At 42.6% G+C, this 19,195-nt stretch overlaps 3 protein-coding genes across 5 annotated transcripts; 1 reads left to right on the plus strand and 2 right to left on the minus strand.

The window, feature by feature from the left end:
• Positions 1–1,786: 1,786 nt before the first annotated feature.
• On the minus strand, positions 1,787–10,144 carry LOC135587419 (uncharacterized). Of its 3 annotated transcripts, none has more exons than XR_010475876.1 (4): positions 8,946–10,144; positions 7,979–8,530; positions 7,631–7,882; positions 1,787–2,553 (listed from the first exon to the last, which is right to left on the minus strand). XR_010475876.1 is itself a non-coding variant. In XM_065078817.1 (4 exons), exons 1-3 carry the CDS (start codon positions 9,852–9,854, stop codon positions 7,772–7,774), a joined length of 1,572 nt encoding a protein of 523 aa, XP_064934889.1. In that variant the 5' UTR covers positions 9,855–10,144; the 3' UTR covers positions 1,787–2,553; positions 7,765–7,771. The 3 variants fall into 3 exon arrangements, 2 of the variants coding, with proteins under 2 accessions (XP_064934889.1, XP_064934888.1); XM_065078817.1 differs by having other exon boundaries at positions 7,765–7,882; XM_065078816.1 differs by lacking the exon at positions 1,787–2,553 and having other exon boundaries at positions 7,502–7,882.
• A 604-nt stretch (positions 10,145–10,748) lies between these two features.
• LOC103993227 (methionine gamma-lyase) lies at positions 10,749–13,022 on the minus strand. The gene is made up of 2 exons (XM_009413206.3): positions 11,980–13,022; positions 10,749–11,467 (listed from the first exon to the last, which is right to left on the minus strand). Exons 1-2 carry the CDS (start codon positions 12,764–12,766, stop codon positions 10,872–10,874), a joined length of 1,383 nt encoding a protein of 460 aa, XP_009411481.2. The 5' UTR covers positions 12,767–13,022; the 3' UTR covers positions 10,749–10,871.
• Positions 13,023–17,599: 4,577 nt separating this feature from the next.
• On the plus strand, positions 17,600–19,195 carry LOC103993226 (uncharacterized). The gene has a single exon (XM_009413205.3). The coding sequence runs from the start codon at positions 17,858–17,860 to the stop codon at positions 18,686–18,688; it is 831 nt and encodes a 276-aa protein (XP_009411480.2). The 5' UTR covers positions 17,600–17,857; the 3' UTR covers positions 18,689–19,195.

Raw genomic sequence — 19,195 nt, forward strand, 5'->3', positions numbered from 1 at the left:
TAACGTGGTGGGAGGGAGGGAGGGAGGGAGGGGTAGCGATTGAGTTATTAGGGGTGGGACCCCCCCCCCCTAATAATTCGTCTTAATTTTCCCACGTAATTATTTTATCCCCGTCCAACAATAATTCACTTACCCCAATTGGATCCCTTGGCGTGGACTCGAGCGATAGGACTGCCACCCATGTGGGCATCGGTACTAATACACTCACTTATGCTGAGGAGTCGAATCACAGGCGATTTAACGGAGAGAAGAGACGAAGAGGGAGTACTGCTACGCAACAAAGCGTTGCGTGATGGGATGGCGCAGAGCCGATCTACGGCACTTGGAATTAATGGTGCGCCGCATGATTTGTCACGGCGTCGATCGACACGGCCACCGTCGGATCTCGATCGGAGGGCGGCGTCGGGGGACCGACGCCGTGGCGATGGGCCCATCATGTGACCGATGGGCCGGGTCGTAAATATTAGGGCGATGGAATGGGATGCGATGCGATGCGATGCCATGCGATGGCGCACGGGACCACGGAGTAAAGGCTTCTCCCCTCGCCCGTATGGAATTCGATGGCAAAGGAAGGGGGGGGGGGGGGCCATCGGCACCTAAATATGAACAAGAATCAATGTATCAATGTGCGGGTAGGGCATCGAGATTATGACGAGTTGGCATGTTTCGGCCCGGAACAATCCGGCACGTGCGAACGTGGTCCCACAATAAGGGTGAATTTTTGACGATAAAACACCTCTTTATCTCTTTTTGGGTCTTTTTTTTCCAAATAAATATACTTAATTTTTAGAATTCTCAAACAACATTCTTTGTTTAGATCTGAAATGCCTATCTATCTTTCCAAAATGAAAATAATAAAAAAAATCGAAAATTCGGTGCATGGAATAGATCGAACACCGTGCGTCGCAGGGCACCAAGAGTCGAGACAGACGACTCGGCTTTTGACGAGCTCAGGAGAGGTTTTGTCGGCCAGCAAATCTGTGAAGTCCGATAACAACCAAGGGAGGTGGGAAAGACAATGAGCTCTGAGAGAGAGAGAGAGAGAGTCCAAATACCGTTGCAAAGAGTCTCAATCATTTGAAGGTGAAAACAATGGAGAAGGATAAAAGTAAAAGTGGATTGGGGAGGGGAGGGAATAAGGTAAAAGGCAGGAAGGATTAAAGTTGGATGGCACACAACCCCAAAATTTCAAAGTGGCTGACACCATCATGCCACAAAAATACCTTTTCTTTCCTACCATTACTGTCAGGATAAAGGAGTCGATTATTACTTCACCTCACCATAAAAATTACATCAAAGATGGGATATTTTGGTGTGTGTGTGTTAGGTTTCCATCGCACAAGTATGTCAATGCGACGTGGCACGCAGTCGAACCATACGCTCATCCGATCTAAACATAATTTTCCTAATGTTACAGTAAAATTCAGGACTTCTTTCCATTTAAATTTGGTCAGCCAAAGAAAGATTATTCCACGACGACAACGACGTGAAACCGGATGCCTAAAGAAGAAAGCATATGGAACAGTAAACCCACGTAACATTTTAGGGAAATTGGTGATACATATATATATTTTTTGGGGTTGGAGAGAGTCGAGGAATAGGAGGTTTAAAGACCATGCACGTAGCCGACGCACCATCTTATAAAGGGAATTAATTCCTTAACCCCACTGAAGGAACATCGAGCATGTGATTTTGTCCGACCACAAGCCATATATCCTTCCTCTTCAAGTTGCTCTTCACTTTGCTCCTTCACCCTGTAATTTACTTGGATTTTTCCTTCCTTTTAAACTTTTTTTTTTTTGACTCTTGACTCTGATACCAATCAAACTACTTATAATATAAATTTTATGTACTTATAATATAAATCGTCTATTTAAATTCAAAAACTTCAGTTATTTTCCAATCTCCCTCGTATTAATTATCTTAATATAAATAAAAAAAGGGTGCCGAATTGTCATTTCAGTGACAGGCACTGTGCAAATTTGGACGCACCTGACTCGAGTACTCATCTGTTGTACGGAAAAACACTGCTTAGTGCGAGTACCAAAACGAACCCGGTTGGGTTTGGTCCACAGACAATGGCACGACCGGCACGGAACGGCGGCGCCTGACATCGCATTACTATCGACGTCCGCGGCCGCCGTCCATGTAGCTGAGCCAATCACTCGGTCAAAGGGCTTTGATGACGAGGAAATTAAAGAGGGCAGATGGGGAGAAGGGGGGAGGGACGAAGAGCTCGAGCCGAGCGAGCAGTGGCAACGACTCGTACGCCCCACAGAGCATGGCTCCATGGCCGGGCGCGGGAGAGCATGACAGCGACGACGCGAGGCGTCAACGCGAGCTCTCTCTCTCTCTCTCGCCCTCATTGAATTGGTGGAAATGTTAGGTGGTAGGATCACAATTAAGCTTACCTTTTGGTACTTGCGATCCCGCACGGGTGGCTCATCGTCGGAAGCCTTGGCAGAGTTCGGAAACGGGCCTTCACATGCAGCAGCAGCAGCAACAGCGGCGGACCAGCTTTGCAGGCTCGTAATGGCGCAGCACGGCTCGTCTCTGCAAGCGGAAGTACATGTGTCAGGGTGAACGGCCAGTGAGGAGACTTGAATCGTAAGTTTCATGGGCTGCTGAGGTGCCTCAGGACACAGCAGCTCAATTTAAGATGGAAGTCCAGACATCCCATATCAGACATACATACTCTAAAGTTCGTAAAATTAAATGTGTACATGTCCCAAGACTTTGGTCATATCAGATCAAAATCTAACTCACAAAATCTAACTTATTATTATGCTATCATAATTGATGACATTACCTAATCTGTGAACATCTCTACACTTGGTGATGGAAAAAATATCTAAGTGATTCCATCCATCAAACATATCTCAATGGCATCACAACTCAATAGTAACTTGAATTGGTGCATTTTTTTTTCTTCTTGGATAGAGACTAAGATGCCTCTGTTACATGTAGAATTAGAACAACCTCTAGCAAATATCTTGAAACATATGAACATTGCAAGTAAAGTGCAGGATAAAGCAAGTCACGTCAAAAGAATACATGACTTGTTTTAGTTCCAGCTGCTTACCAAGATATATATCATTAGCCATGCAGTTTTTGATCTTATTACGATATAGAATTAGACATCCATACAAGTACATGCATCATCAAATCCTCCAAGTAACACTGGTGACAAACTTAACAACATGAATAATCGAACAGTTCAGTAACAAAGGCAGAATAAAAAGTGATGCAGTTATGATAATTCTGAAGCTAAGGAGAAAACTAAGTTGTCAAAAATGGAGAAAATTATGCAGAAGGACCCATTTATAACCATAACCAGAAGGGCAAATGTATCGGTTTTCATTTGAAAAAAAAAATATTAGAACCTCCGATCACTCGAGAGCATAGCTGTGCCGAAGTTCACTATTTTAAGAATAATTCCAGATGTCCGAACATGCTAAATATAACAAAGACAACTTCACTTTATAACTGATTTGTCGGTGAGAATATGTTATGGGGATGCCATACTCTTTTATTCTATGTTGATTTCAAAGATCCAGATGATAAATTGAATCAATAAGAGTCAGAAAAAAATAATCTGTAGAAGCAAATGTTCTTTAATTGGAAAAGGAACGTATCTGATAATCTGTGCCATACAGGAAACCTTAGATGAGGCCCAATTACTTCTGCTTATGATGACCACCAAATAGTTGGACCCAAGTTCATCATGTCCAAGTGTTCGATGACCTACTTTGAGAATGCTTATGGGTAAACTGAGAATGCTGGATTGACAAATAGAACTCAAATAATCCAGGGAAAACCAACACTTAAGTAAATCAAAAGCTTGTAAATTCTCCAATTTGAAAACCTTGACACCATGACACATAAACACAGAAAAGGAAATATATGTGACAGCAATAAGTTCACGGCTATGCATGAATTAGAGGATATTTGGAGGTGATACTGACTACTTAAGCAAGCATCCCAAATTATCATGGAAAAGTCTCGACAGAATAGAAAAGCGAAAAGGTACAGCATGAGAGAAAAAAGTTCAAACGAAAAACCAACTCGTATATGTTCATTGTCCATAGTGAATGATTGAGTTATTTCCATACAATGGTCAGCCATACATAATATAATAGCCCCACCGTCATGCAAGCAGCAGACCGAACATGATGAGAAATGCTACATAGGTAACCCATCAGATAGACAAGAATAAGAATAAGTGACATGTGGGAGTCCTAAGGTACCACGGAACTTCCTGAAATCAGACATCTTTGCTCGAAAGAGATGCTTCAAGATATTAATAGCTAAAAGCTTAAACAACGGAGTAAAGCCAAATTCAAATGTGCACCTTCATTCAATTATATCTTGATTCAATAATAAAATAGGCTGTTATTAACAAGATATCTACAAAATTTCTAAAATTAGCAAGGTTCCAGTGGAAGTGGCAAAAGATGTCATTCGCCAAAAACTTATAAGAAAGAGATGAAGATGAGAACTAAAGAATCGATTGCCTTGGCACGATAAAGCTTTATATGATTATTAAAGTGGCATAACAATGGCACATACATGTCATATCATTAGGGGATCATTGCCTTGGAAAGCCATGGTCTCATTTAATCACTGAGAGTGGCACCTAGGCATCAAAATTGCTAGGGTTTGGTGCCTTGCACGTGTGCACAATTGTAACAGACAGATGCCAGCTAGTACCTCACCAGTATGTGCAGGTCAGATGGGCAATACATGATTTGGAGTTCTTGTTGTTCTATGATCTTCTTTCACATTTAAACCAATCAAACATGCGATACATGTGACCAGTGTGACATGATACCTTGTGCCTAAGGACATTCTGTTTAATGTAACTTAACTTCCAGAGTTTGTCAACAATATGTGTATGAATGGTAAATTTGTTAGGCCCCACAAGGACATAAGAACCCAGTGGCAGTTATAGATTATAATTCATGATGTTTGTATCAAGGATTAGCATGCCACATACCATGCCCATGCCCAATGAATGATAACTTGATTGTGTTAGTGCACAAAAAACAGCTATACTAGCATGATACTCAAGTTTATTATACTAGCATGATACACAAAATACAGCTATACTAGCATGATACTCAGGTAGGTGCATATTGAGTACATATAATTTGCAAGTTTTTATATAACCCTAAATATAAATCCAAAGAACACGGTACCAATTCAATTAGCTTATAGTTAATCATATATTAAATGGTATCAATAGATGAAATGGGCCAAATCATGATATTAACATGTCAATATGTTCCATATTGCAGCAGCCACAACCAAGTAGCATTTTTGCAAAAAGGTATGAAACCACAACCATACTACAATGCCATCTAAAGTGACATGCCCGTAAAGAGAAAAAATATATATCAAAAAGTGATTGCAGATTGGCCACAGTCCTGCCTCATTCTAAAAACCATGTCAGATATGATTCTAATTTTCTATTCAGGATTTTGTGTAGTAATGAAAATAGGGCATAGGTCGGTCAACTTCAACCAAAATTTAATTTTATCATACTAATAACTTTAATAGGCCTACCCCAATAGTTAATACATGTTATATACAGTAATGAATCTGATCAAACAGGAAACTAAATCAATAATACCTCACCTGTCTAATAAAAAGAACAAAGAAAAGAAAATGAAGAGGAAGACACATATTATAAGGGTTATCATGGTCCTGCAAGAATAGAAACAAAATTATCCACTTTATTTAAAGGTCCAGGCCCATGCAGCATGCCAGTCCCTAGTTTTCTAATAGCTTATAAACTTTCCATGCAGTTTAAAATATTACAGAAATTTGAAGTTAGACATGTTCATTTCAGGAGAATTTACCTGTCCAGGAACACACATGATTAACTTCATTTATAAACATATATGCGATGTAAGTGATTCTCCCTTTTTTGTAACCAAGTTATGTGTCAACCTGGCCCACATGCTTTTGGCCCCATTATTGATCATCTTTACTTCACTTTAAAACTACATAACAGTTTGTGTCCACCAAAAATAGTACTTTAAAACTATGATAAACATTTTCCAACAATCATTTTCTATTCGTGGTTTTTGTTGTTCCTTTTCTGAAACAAAAAAACAATTGGACAAGGCTAGGACAAAGTCATCCAACAAATCCCACACTAATCACTTTAAGCAACTTCATTGTTCTCGGTTCCATCTTTTTGCCTCTTACATCAAACTCAAAACACAAGTATTATTACAAATTTATAATTGATTAAGCCCCATAAAAAAAAATTGAGTGGCCAACACCGTCCCTTTGCAACGACCTTCAACATAGAACAGATCTCAAGATTCACATCTAGGTTTTTCCTCTCACATACAAATTATACCTGTTTAGTTACTAATAGAGCCCATCAGAACTTTCTTATTATGATTGATTCCACATAAAAGATGAATTGTCCATCTCTAGTCACAGGCTACTTCTCATTTTAAATTAAGATATTATCAAGTAAGTCTATTGCTTACTATTGAAAAAGAATGTAAATTTGGTAATATTAATACGTATGTGCATTTGCAGAAGAGAGCTCAGAGACACAGCTCATGCCCTTGAGATTCATGAACTTGTATATCTTCTGATGAAAGTAAACCTCAAGTCAAGGATATGTATGTCAAAACCAAGAGAGTTCAGATAAACAGCCCATGCCCTTGAGATTCATTAACTCATAGAGCTCCTGATGCAAGTAAAACTCAATTCGGATACATGTAAGTCAACCAAATAATGCTTATGCATTGTATAACACTTGTGATAGTCCAAGTATTAATGACTTCATTCCACGCCCAAAATATTTAATTATTCAAGAACTAGCCTAGACCAAATTGGGTGAAGGAACAACATCTACTTAAACAATAACATCAAGTGTTTGGAAAAATCATCATGTCACGGAGTCAGCACATCATCAAAGGAACTCATTCAAAGTTACAAGTACAGAAGTAACATGTCATTCTTCGATATATTTGCGTCAAATTGTACGAAGATTATATACTCATTAAATATGCATTCTCCTTCATGTACATGATAAATGTACACACTGAGTGAGGAAAGAAAATAACTCCTTTTGATATCTAGAATACAATATAGCATACCTGACAAGGGGAAGTATGTAATTTCTTAGCAAATGGTATGTAAAGGTGGAAAAGTGCATAAAGCTTCCATTGATCAAGGGTCTGGAACAGTCTATTATCTAGCATTATGCTCCTAGCAATTCAAGTGCAACTAACTAAAATAACTAAGAATAAACAAGAAGGGCCTATGGGGAGAATAGTTTCTACAGTTTCGTTGCAGCTTCACTACTCCACTATTCAAGGTTCAATTTATCACTTAATGACCCATAAGAGTAAGATTCACTTTATGTTTGAGTATTCTCATTGTTATCTCCAATAGAGAAAGAAAGCATCAAGCTACCGTGATCAAGAAGAGAAGAAAACCAAGATCCGTGTCTAATTATTGGGTTCAAAAATTAGATTGTCATGAGATGTTTTTTTAACATAATTCGAAGGCAAAAGATATACCCACACTGCTCAACCTCTGTTCTAGATTCGTAGAAAATGAGAAATAACTCAATATAACTATGAAACCCTGCAAGGCCTACCTTTCAGAACACCACCGTTCCATCTTCCGAGGAACATCTCCAAGCATGAAACAAAAAAGTTGAAGCATGGAGAAAATAGAGTTTTTTGCTCACAATAATCACCATCTGGTCAGATGATATACAACTTAATGCACCTTATAGTCAAAGGGAACCAGCAGCAGACCCCGAAGCTCCATGATCACACTGCCCAACTGCAATTTTCAGAGTCCCATAACGTCTTTGATTTAGTTTACAGCATAACCTTCTAGGCACCTGTACAGGAAAGAGAAAACAATCAACAATTTCATGAAATGGTATATATCATTAGTCAAGGCCTAAAAGAAGCGCAATCAGAACTGGGAAACAAACCAAGTGCCAATTTTCGCTCAATGGAGTACCAAAGACTTGGATTTCATTCACGTCAGGTAGAGGAGGTGTTCGAGGAAAGCAGAATACTTTTTTTTTTAGATTGTCTCTCCCCTTAACTCGTCTATATGAACCCAGCGTTGTATTTCCATCCCTTTCAATATCTCTCAAGAAAAACAGAACTGGCTTCTTGCAAACAGACCTGTAGGTATCCCTTGTGTCAAAATCAAACTCATTCCTGTTGTTAAGCTTATTCCAAGCAATATAAGTCTGTTCAGAACGTTCCAGCTCTCGTGGAAGGACAATGGTTGGGAACACTTGGACGACGTAACCCAGAGAGACTGAGAATGTAAGCTTCCTCCTCTTGTCGTAACAAATTGACCGCTGCAAGAAACTCATAGGATCAGCCTTCATAGCCTTGGTGAAACGCTTCAGGCTTCCAAGAGTGCTCAAGCCAGGGTAGATGGGGTCAACGGCTTCAACATGGTGAATTGATACGAAAGGAGCAACAGGGTGAGCAGCCAAAAGACCATGGGCATTTCCCCTGATATCCCACTGAGACAACAACAAATAGAAAATTAGAAATTGTGACATTGAACAGAATTAAAATGACATCAAAGCGGTAGAACTCATCACGCAATCATTCATATCAATCTTCATTACATAAGAGTATCAGCGAGTTGGTCAATTATGTGAAGAAAATTGGCCTCTGTATTAAATTTTAAAAGATGCAGAGCTCTAAAAATTGGAAGAGTAGAAACTTTTTATCATGAAATCAGTAACAATTTATTGATTCACCAAAAACATGGTAGAAAAAATTTAAAGCAAGAATAGGACAGTTGGCTACTACCATCAATTATGGATTCTGAAGAGGGACTCGCGAGCTCGGAGATGCATGCATGCAATAATGTATGTTGAATGAGCAAAAGGATTAGATACACGATAGAGATTTACCAACAAGTACACACACCTGGTGGAAACCGTACTCGCGACTTAGAGGCACTCCGAGCTCGGAGATGCATGCATGCAACCGGTCGTCGCTGCCGTACAGCTTTGGATACCTCTCGATGCACTCGTCCATCATCCCCGCGAGAGCTACGGCAAGAGGATAGCTGATGGCGATCCCCCCGCCCCCGAATGCCATCGCGTGGCTGAAGTAGGTGTTGGCGGAGTGACTTTCCGATGGGCTCCCGACATACGCCATCTCGGTCCAATCGTACTTGGCGAGCACGGCGACGAGGTTATCAGGGCAGACGATGGTGTCGTCGTCCACGAGCACAAACCACCGGGAGCCGCGGTGGCCGAGTCGGAAGGTCTCGGAGAGGATGCGGGCGATGCGGAGGCCGGAGGGGTGGCCGGTGGGGTTGGTGTATCGGAACCGAGAGATGTCCTCGGAGACGCGGACGGGGGGGAGGGATCGGGCGAGGGAGGAGTTGCGGGGCGGGCGGGGCACGCGGTCGTCGAGCCAGACGTGGCCACGCATGGCGCCGGGCCGCCACCAGAGTCGGACGAACTCGCGGCGGCGCGGCCAGAGGTGAGCGGAGCCGCCGATGCCGAAGACGAGGTGGCGGAGGGAGAGCGGGCGGAGGCGGTTGGGAGGGCCAGTAGGGGGAGGGACTCGAGTGGAGGGGCCGGGCAGCGGGGGAGGAGAGGCCCGGCGGAAGGGGGAGGCGGAGGTCCGGATGTGGGCCCAGTGGAGGCGGATAGAGGGAGAGGAGAAGACGAGGGAGAGCCAGGCGGAGGTGGCGAGGAGGAGGGCGACGACGGCAGCGGCGGATGCGGCGGCGCTTCCTCGGCGTTGGGTGCAGGGAAGGCAGTGGCGATGCGTGGAGGAGCAGGCGACGGGTGCGGGGATGCTCGCGCTCGTCGTCGTCGTCATCGGCGGCGGTGGCAACGGTCATCGGCTCGAGGAAAAGACAGGGTTATGATGGGGGCAGAGGAGGGGGCAAAAATTGGAAGGAAACCAAACCAACAGAGCGAGTGTGTGTGTGTGAGAGAGACGGAGAGGGGTGTGTGGCTCAACGTGTGTTCAAATTTCAAACGGGCCGTTCTTGGACGTCGCTTCGGGGTATGGGCCCTACAGAATCTGAGAGCTGGGCAGGGGTGCAAAAGTGGGTGTGTCGGTTGCGGCGTGGCTGCTCAGGACAGCGTCGTGCCATCGCCCCTTGCTCGTTTCTTGCAGGACGGGACGGTCGATTCCGTTACTTCATGGGGAATAAGCTGACGTGATCCGAGTTGTTATGTTAGGTTGACCCGAAATCGAAAAGCTCGTCCACGTCAGAGATTTGACCCGTGGCATCGGATCGAATCGGACCCAAATCGAACTTGCATTCGGATCACACGGTCCCATCTTGCTGCCTCTACAGTTACCAATCATCCTGTACAGTTACCTCTACAGTGTTTCCCTCTTTTTCTCATCAGTTCATTGTGTAGTTCTATTCTCTCAGATCCTTGCCAGGTTATTGTTCTTTTGTACATCGTTAAAGTCCGTTAATCCAGAATTTATAGCTTATTTTGCCACAATTATGGCGTTATTTCCGAGAATTATTGACATGGAATGGCGACAAGAACTTTAGCGTGTCATGTAACGGTTCTTATATTACTCTTGCAGATAAATGAATTTGTAATAATAATTCCTACCGTATTTGTTCCCGTAACATGTTTTCTTTGGATCCTGTGTTTTAGGAACTCGGACGGTGATAGCGGTGTCACATGGATCATTGGGGATTGAGCCACTCGTCGCAGGCATTCAATTCAGAAGGACAATAGGATGTGGTGCATACGCAGATAAAACGCAGCTTATATTTTATTCAGTCAAGTTAAAAAGTAGCTACACGGAGCGCACTACACGGTGGTCGTGTGGAAACCGTCATCACACACACAGCTCGCAATACGTTTAGAGTAGAAGGGCTGGTTGCTGCTTGTGGGAGGAGGGAGGGGGGTGGAGGAGCGCGAGGGCCCGCTCGAACTGGCTCCACCTCTGCTCCAGCGTGCCGCTGTAGCCCACGGACAAACGGACGAGGCCGGGGGAGATGCCGGCCCGGGTCTTCTCCTCGGGGCTCATCTCGCTGCTGGTGCTGCTGCCGGAGCAGGACATGAGGGTCTCGTAGTATCCCAAGCTGACGGCCATGAGGCCGAACTGGGTGGTGTTCTGGAGGTGGTGCATCAGCTTGTTGGCCCGCTCCTCGGTGCCCATGTCCACGCAGAGCATGCCGCCGAAGCCGTATCCGGGGTTGGAGATCGAGGCGAGCAGGTCGTGGTGGGGGTGGTCGTCCAGCCCCGGGTAGATAACCTTGAGCCCCGCCTTCCTCATCCGGGTGGCGTACTCCAGCGCGCGGTGACAGTGCTCCTTCATCCGCAGCGACAGGTGCGGCAGCCGCTCCGAGATCTCGAACGCCACCTTGGCGTTCATGGTCGGCCCCAGCAGCATAAGGGCCCCCTGGTGCAGGTCCATCATCGAGTTCACCAGGCTCGCCGGTCCACAGATCGCACCTGAAATGAAATGCCAGCTTCAGACCCGGTTCACAAAACAGACACGACGAGCAGTCGTCCTGTCAACGTCCACGTAGCTTTGCTCAGCCTACATGGACCGTCCGCCAGGGATGAGGACAACCGCGTCCAGCCAAACGCACTCGGGACACGTGCAAAGGCGGGACACGTCCACCGATTCACATGAGTCACGAGCACTGGACGCACTGTGTCCACGTACCACCTACTTCGAGGGAGATCCCTTCGCCCATGCCGTCATCCCATCTTCCCTTTTTTTACGAATATTCGATCAAAATTATTTTTTATTATTTATTTCTTATTTAAAAATGCAAGAATTTTGTGTATCCCAACATATGGGAATATATATATATATATATATATATATATATATATATAATTCCTTGTAACCGTCACTAAAACTCCTATAGAAGCGGCGTGCAATATTGCGATGAATAATAACAAAAGTAACTGATCGAACAGCTGGAAAAGAGAAGCGATCGGCGGGGGGCGGTTACCTGCGATGATGTCAGCGCCACCGCTGATGAACTTGGAGACGCTGTGGACGACAACGTCGGCACCGAGCCTCGCCGGCGACACGACCATGGGAGCGAAGGTGTTGTCCACGACCAGCATCGTTCCCTTCTCCCTCGCAATCGCGCTCAGCCGCGGCACATCGGCCACGGCCAGCGTCGGATTGGCCACGGTCTCGACGTACAGGACCTTGGTTTCCCCTTCCTTAACCGCCGCCCTCACCGCGTCGAGGTCGTCGATGTCGACGAAGGTGGTGCGGATTCCGCAGGACCGGGGGAGGAAGTGCGAGAGGAGGGCGTGGGTGCCGCCGTAGAGGCATCGGGAGGCAACCACGTGACCGCCGGCGCCGCAGATCTGGATGAGGACGGATGAGATGGCGGACATACCGCTGGCGGTGCAGTAGGCGGCCTCGGTGCCCTCGATGGCGGCCATCTGGCGGCCGAGGTTGAGGACGGTTGGGTTGAAGTGCCGGCTGTAGATGTAGAAGTCGCGGTCGGGTCCGAGCTCACCCGAGAACATGCGCCGCATGGTCTCCGCCTCCATCACAGTGAACGTCGCCGACGCCTCGATCGACATGTTCACCCCGCCGTGCTCACCGAACTCGTGACGCGCGTTCGCCAGGGCCACAGCGGGGTCTCCGACCCCGCTGCCACGGGCCTTCTTGGCGGCTGGCGCCACCGCCCACTTTTTGTCGGCCCCACCGTCCTTGTCTTCCTCACGGCTAGGGTTCTTGGGGTTCGAGAAGGCCGGCGATGGGATCGTCTCCGCCATTATTCCTCTTCTCTCCTAATTCCTCGGGGATTTTGGTGGATGAGCCGACGAGGACGACGAATGGGATAATTATAGAAGAACCGCGTTAAGATGCTCCGCGGAGGAACTCCAGTTAGGTATACCAGACGAATGAAAGAAACGGGAGTGACTACGCAAACGCAGGACCGTCCAATGAATCGGGTCACGTTTCGTGAGAGCGGAGAGGAGGAGAGGTGAAGAACGCAAGCCCTAGACGGGTCCGGCGGAAACGAGAGGCTCAAAGCCCTGTCACCTGCTCGAGGTGCCGTATGTCATTTGTAGATGCATTCATTATCATTATCTTTATTATTATTATTATTATTATTATTGATAAGAGGACGCGAAACATGTGCTTCGCAAGGGGAGGAGATGTCTTCTTCGAACAGCTCGCGTGGTGTCACCGGATGCATCCTGAAGGCTCGAGAAGGACCCACGGAGTGAACCCAATGGTACGAGAAGGAATCTCTCTCGGCATTAAAGGTTAGATTGACAGCATCTTATTATTATCTTTATAGATACGATCATAGTGGTTAGAAAGAGATGGAAATAGAGTCGGGTGAAGATAGTAAGTAATACGAGACGATGGATAACCTTTGGAAAGGAATGAGAAAGGAAACCGCCTTCTTTGCTTATTATTACGAGTCCCGATAAGAGCACGCCTCTTGTGGCACTCGATATGTTGGCGTCTGCGATAGGGGAAGAAAAATGGCACGAGGCAGAAAAGGTGATCCAACGTCGTCATCCACGAAAGCTAAGCCTCGAGTTATATTATGTATTATGGTGCACGGACTCGTTGACTACGTCAAAAGAGGACAATAAATTATTTTAGTATAACAAAATATAAAAATTCTGAAGAGCTTCTTTTAATATTTAAATTTATTATAATTCAATAATAGTTAATCGATGAGATAAAGAGAGAAAGGGGGGATGGTAACTTTTTTTGTGGAATCGTAGGCGTTGGAGGTGATGCTTATCCGATTCCCGGAGTCGTAGAGGAAGCTTCCACTGGAGTCGCTGTGCACAAGTCTTCGTCGCCTCGGTGCTGTGAAATTTCTGGAGTCGCTTTGCTCGAGTCTTCGTCGCCGCGGTTGCCTTGTCAATACACTTTTTTGAGCCACTTGTGGGGGTCTTTCTAAGAAGAAGAAAAGATATTGATTTATTATTATTATTATTATTATTATTATATATATATATATATATATATATATATATATATATATATATATATATATCTACTGTGATGCATTAATATGTAGTTGGAGAAAGAGACGTGAATGAATGCCCAATTATGAAATACTCTGAGTATTTAGAAAATAAAAAAAATTATATTTTAAATATATGTGGATGTAAGTTTTGTTTAGTAAAATTATATTTTAAAAGTCTATTGAATGTGTAATTATGGAATGCTTTGAGTGTTGGATAAATAAGAAAACTATATTTTAAATATGTATTGAAATAAATTTATTGATAAAATTATATTTTAAAAATATATTAAAGATTTTCATGATAAATGTATTCTTCTAGTATTTTTTATATTTATTCAAACATGAGGTACGTGTTGATCCACTATGAGGCATTAAAGTATCAGTAACCCAACATATGGAACCATCAATCCTAGACTCAGTCTTCGAGACTGTAAGGTGGTGGAATCATCCAAACATACTCCCAAGCGATAGTACCACATGGTGTCAGTGCTGCAGGCCATGATACCGTCAGTACTCGGGATACCCAAGAAGAGATATTTTTTGGCTCAAATTTTGAAACCATTTTGGGTCTATAAATACCCTAGCTATTCGTGCATTAAGCAACAAAAATTGAGCACAAAATTTGACTTGAAAAAGGCGAAAAGAATACTTGAAAAAAAATTAGGAAACTCTTTTAGGATTTGGGATCATTTCTTCATAATATTTAGAAGTTTATATAAAGGAAAAAGTGAGGTCTAAGAAAGAGAGGCTTATAAGGATTGTCTCTTAAACCTGTGAAAAGGAAAAAGAGTGTAAAATGGTAGTTGATCTTCGCCCATCGAAGGAAGATCGTTAATGGATGTCGATGGCTTCGACGAAAGAGGAATCGGGAATGAATGTAGGTCATGACGATCGAACCACTATAAATCGATTTACATTTTTATTCTATTTTTAATTCTCATATTGCAAACTGATTTACTTACTTTATTTGCTTATTACATTCTTGTAAACGTTTTAAAGTTAAATGCTTTCCGATACGGTCTTTAATCGTACTAAGATTTTTCGAATCGACGTGATTTTATCCGTCGCACTAATTCACCCCCTCTTAATGTCGACTCGATCATAACAAATTAAGTATAAAAAATATTTTTAAAAATAAATATATAAAATATAATCATATAGAAAATATAAATCATACTAATTTCTTACTATATTATTTTGATTATCAGATAATTTTAGATAAAATTATATGATTTTTTTAAAATTTTAATTATTAATATTTTAACAAATACTAAAATATTAATGCTAATATGTGGTAACATCGATATTTTAAGTATTTTTAATATAGTATTATGGTAAAAATATAATTATAAAAAAATTATTAAATACCAATTCATCTCAATACATATTTGTTCTCGAACGCACTCGAGTCGAACGATGGATCGATGTAAATATTAGCGAGGGAGAGTGACGATAGTGTAAGATGGAGGACCGCCCCCACCAACTATAATAGGCCGTCAAGTCTTGCGTCGTCGTGTGGCAGAGTGTCCTGCGCCGACTACGTCATCTTCGTTGGGCGAGTCTTGCGTTGTTCGGTGTCACTGTGGCACGCGCACCGAAGAGACTCGTGTCGTGTAAAAATAATTTGTTTAGAGTTAATTTAATCGATAAAATCTTGGAAAGATTCCGTCTTCGTCGTTTCTTTTTTTATAAATAAAATAATTTATTGATTCGTATAAAAAATAGCTTATCTAAAAATTCATTCACAATCCATTTTGAGAATTTTCATGGGACCTCCAATTTGCTAAAATGCTTAAGTCCTTGAATTAGTTCATTAAACGGATGATTTGAATATCTTTAATCAGTTCTTCTTCCAACAAATTAATCTTAAATAATCTTTAAAGTAATAAAAAAAATAAAATCAGTGAAGCAAGTATTTCTATCATATTTTACTTTAGATCGTGAATATTAATATGAGTTAGACATATTTTATGATATTACAATCGATCTTGTTGACGTAACTAATTCTATTCCAATAAAAATGTTATCTAAATCTTTGTAGCTCGATTAATGCTCGTTAAAAGTCTATTTAAACAATGGATCATTATATATATATATATATATATATATATATATATATATATATATATATATATATATATATATATAATGTAGTACATATATGGCTTGGATATGTAATAAATATAAAATATAATTTTATTATTAAATATAAAAAATATTTTTGAAAAAAATAAATAAAATATTTTTGATCTTATAGAAAACAGAAATCATATTGGTTTCACACTAAATTATTTTGATAATTTTATAATTTTAGATAAAATCACATGAGATTTATAGAGTATAATAAATTAATATTAACATTCTGTAAATATTTAAATGCTAATGCTACGATAAGATAGCATCAATATTTAAGTATACTCAATATAATATCTTGACAAAATATGATTTAAAAAAATATCAATCATCAATTTATATTTAAAATTATATTAGACCTACAATAAACCTTTCAAATGTATCCCAACGCACTATGAGAGAATCGTTCGATGAATGGACTGATTGAAATGAGTGAGGCAGAGTTAAGATGGAATAAGATACAGTCCGGTCCCCCCCAAATATAATTGGCCGTCAAATCTACCAGTGTTTTGTGGCAAAGTGACGTGCACCGACTATATTATATTGGTTGTCTACGTCTTTCCATGTTCGGTGGTACGGTGGCGGGACACCGAAGAGGCTCATCTCGTGTAGAAATAATTTGTGAAAATTAATTTAGTTGATAAAAGCTTCGATAGATTCAGCTTGTTATCATTTATTTATTATAAATAAAGCATTTTATCGATCCATGCAACAAAAAAATCATTCATAATCCATTTTTACCAATCAGTGTTCATATTTTGAGAATTAGTTCATTAAACCATTGACTTGAATATATTGAATCAGTTCATCTTCCAACAAACTAATCTTAAATAATCTTTAAAATAATAAAAAAATATAAAAATTCAGTGAAATAAATATTTCTATCATACTTTCCTTTAGATCCTGCATATTTAATATGAGTTAGACATATTTTATTATATTACATAACTAATTATATTCCAATAAAAATGTTATCTAAACTTTTGTAGCTCGATTAGTGCTCGTAGAAGGTCTACTTTAACCATGACCATTTTATATATATATATATATATATATATATATATATATATATATATTCAATAAAAGCCTTATTCTTCTAATATTATTATGTATGGTCTTCCTCTTCTTTATAATGTTTCGGTGAGTTGGTCAAACAGTTGTGATCTCACATTAATAAGATGTTAATTATGTCACATAAATTAGCTCCAGCACACACCTATGGGAGGGTTAATCTTCGCAAGCGCCAGAAATGAAGCAGGCAGAATCCACAGCCCATCACCAGAAATCAGACAGGATCAAGGGGCCCGCTATCCTTGTGAGAGAGTGTCTCTTGTCACGAGTGGCTCGTGTGAGCTAGAGATGTCAAGCCATGTACGCTTTTATGACCTCCTCACCGGATCAACTAACGTATCCCTTGGCCCAACGTTTTAAGCCGTCCAGACTCACTATACCGCCGAGCCGCTACCATCCAAAACTAGACTCTCTCGGCCGCTAAATTCCAGCCACGTGTCCGGTCAAACGCCGTTCGGACCAGGAAACCGTGTGCCGCGCAACCCCCCGATTCGAGTCCACGCAAAGCCGGAGAACAAAAACAGGGCGCTCTTCTGCGAAATCCGCCAGTATTTGCTCTCCAAATCACTCGCCCTCTTTCGTTCTTATATGTCTACCGACGCTCGTCACTCTACTCGACAAATACACAAGCAGAACATAGGCAAGGTGAGATTGAGATACCGGGATGTGCCGATCCGCCATGGAGAGCAACTCTGAACTCGCCGGGTACCCCAGGGACCGCGACCGCCTCCAGATCCGGGGCTTCTACCTACGCGTCTCCCTCGCCGGCGGACGGAGACTGTTCCCGGGCGCCATCACCCTCGTCTACCTCCCCCGGATCGACGGCAGCTTGCTCGAGGTAAATGGGTCCAGGATTCGCGCCGCGGCCCGGGCGATCGTGCCGCTCCACCGGATCTGCTCGCCGGAGCTGTTCAGGAGCGGCGACACGGAGGCGGCGGTGTTCGCCAGCACGGACCGGGTGAGGGCGGGCGAGGGGGTGCGGTTCGAGGCGTACGTCGGGGAGGAGAAGGTGGTGAGAGGGGTGTTCAGGCGGCGGGGGGGCGTGTGGGGGATGGAGTGCCGGTGCGCGGCGGAAGGCGATGCGGCGGCCGTGGCCGCGGCGGAGGTGTGGGTGGTGGGGGAGAAGGGGGTGTCGATGGGACAGAGGGTGGAGGTGGCGGCGGCCTTGGAGGAGGAAAGGAGAAAGCGGCGGCGGAGGAGGGGGTTTTGCTCGAGGTTGGAGGAGATACCGGAGGAGTCGGACGGATGCGATGGCTTGTGCTGCGAGGGTGGCGAGGAAGAGGAAGAGGAAGAGGAAGGGGGCTGGGAGTTGGAGGGATCCGACGATGATGTTCGAAAGCAGGCGGGCGGGAAGGGTATGGAGGGCGAAGATGTTGCGTTGGAGATGGAAGGGGTGAGATGGGGCGTCGATTTAGGGATCTGGGTGATGTGCTTGGGGGTGGGCATGTTGGTCTCCGCAGCTTCCAATAGGAAACTGAGAAAGAATCTTCTTTGATCTCTTACTTTGCCTTTTCCTTTCTTTTTTGCCTCCATCACCATTCGCAAAGCGGAGTTTTGTATCGCTTCTCTAGTTTTTGCACAAGAATTACAATTCCAATCAGGTGAAGATTGGAGCATCAAATTAGATGATCGATGCATCGAAAGGAAAGCTTATCTGTTCCTGTCGGAGATGGTAGAATGCAATTGTCTCATGGGTCGATTGGTCCAAAAGCTCTGAGATGCACAAGAGATTGGGCCCTGAGATCACTTTATACAAGCAATTGTCCACTCTTGATTCGGCTAATTTGGACCATTTAATTTTGCATATATATATATATATATATATATATATATATATATATATATATATATATATATATATATATATATATATACACACATGTACACTTTTAAATATATTTTTAATATTTTTATAAAATTAAAAATAAGTGCTTTATTGAAGCTGACGCTATTCATTCGATGTATCTCTCCCTAATAATTGTATTTCTATTTTTTTTTTGCT

The sequence above is a fragment of the Musa acuminata genome, chromosome BXJ1-8 (assembly GCF_036884655.1).
Source record: "Musa acuminata AAA Group cultivar baxijiao chromosome BXJ1-8, Cavendish_Baxijiao_AAA, whole genome shotgun sequence".
NCBI lineage: Eukaryota > Viridiplantae > Streptophyta > Magnoliopsida > Zingiberales > Musaceae > Musa > Musa acuminata.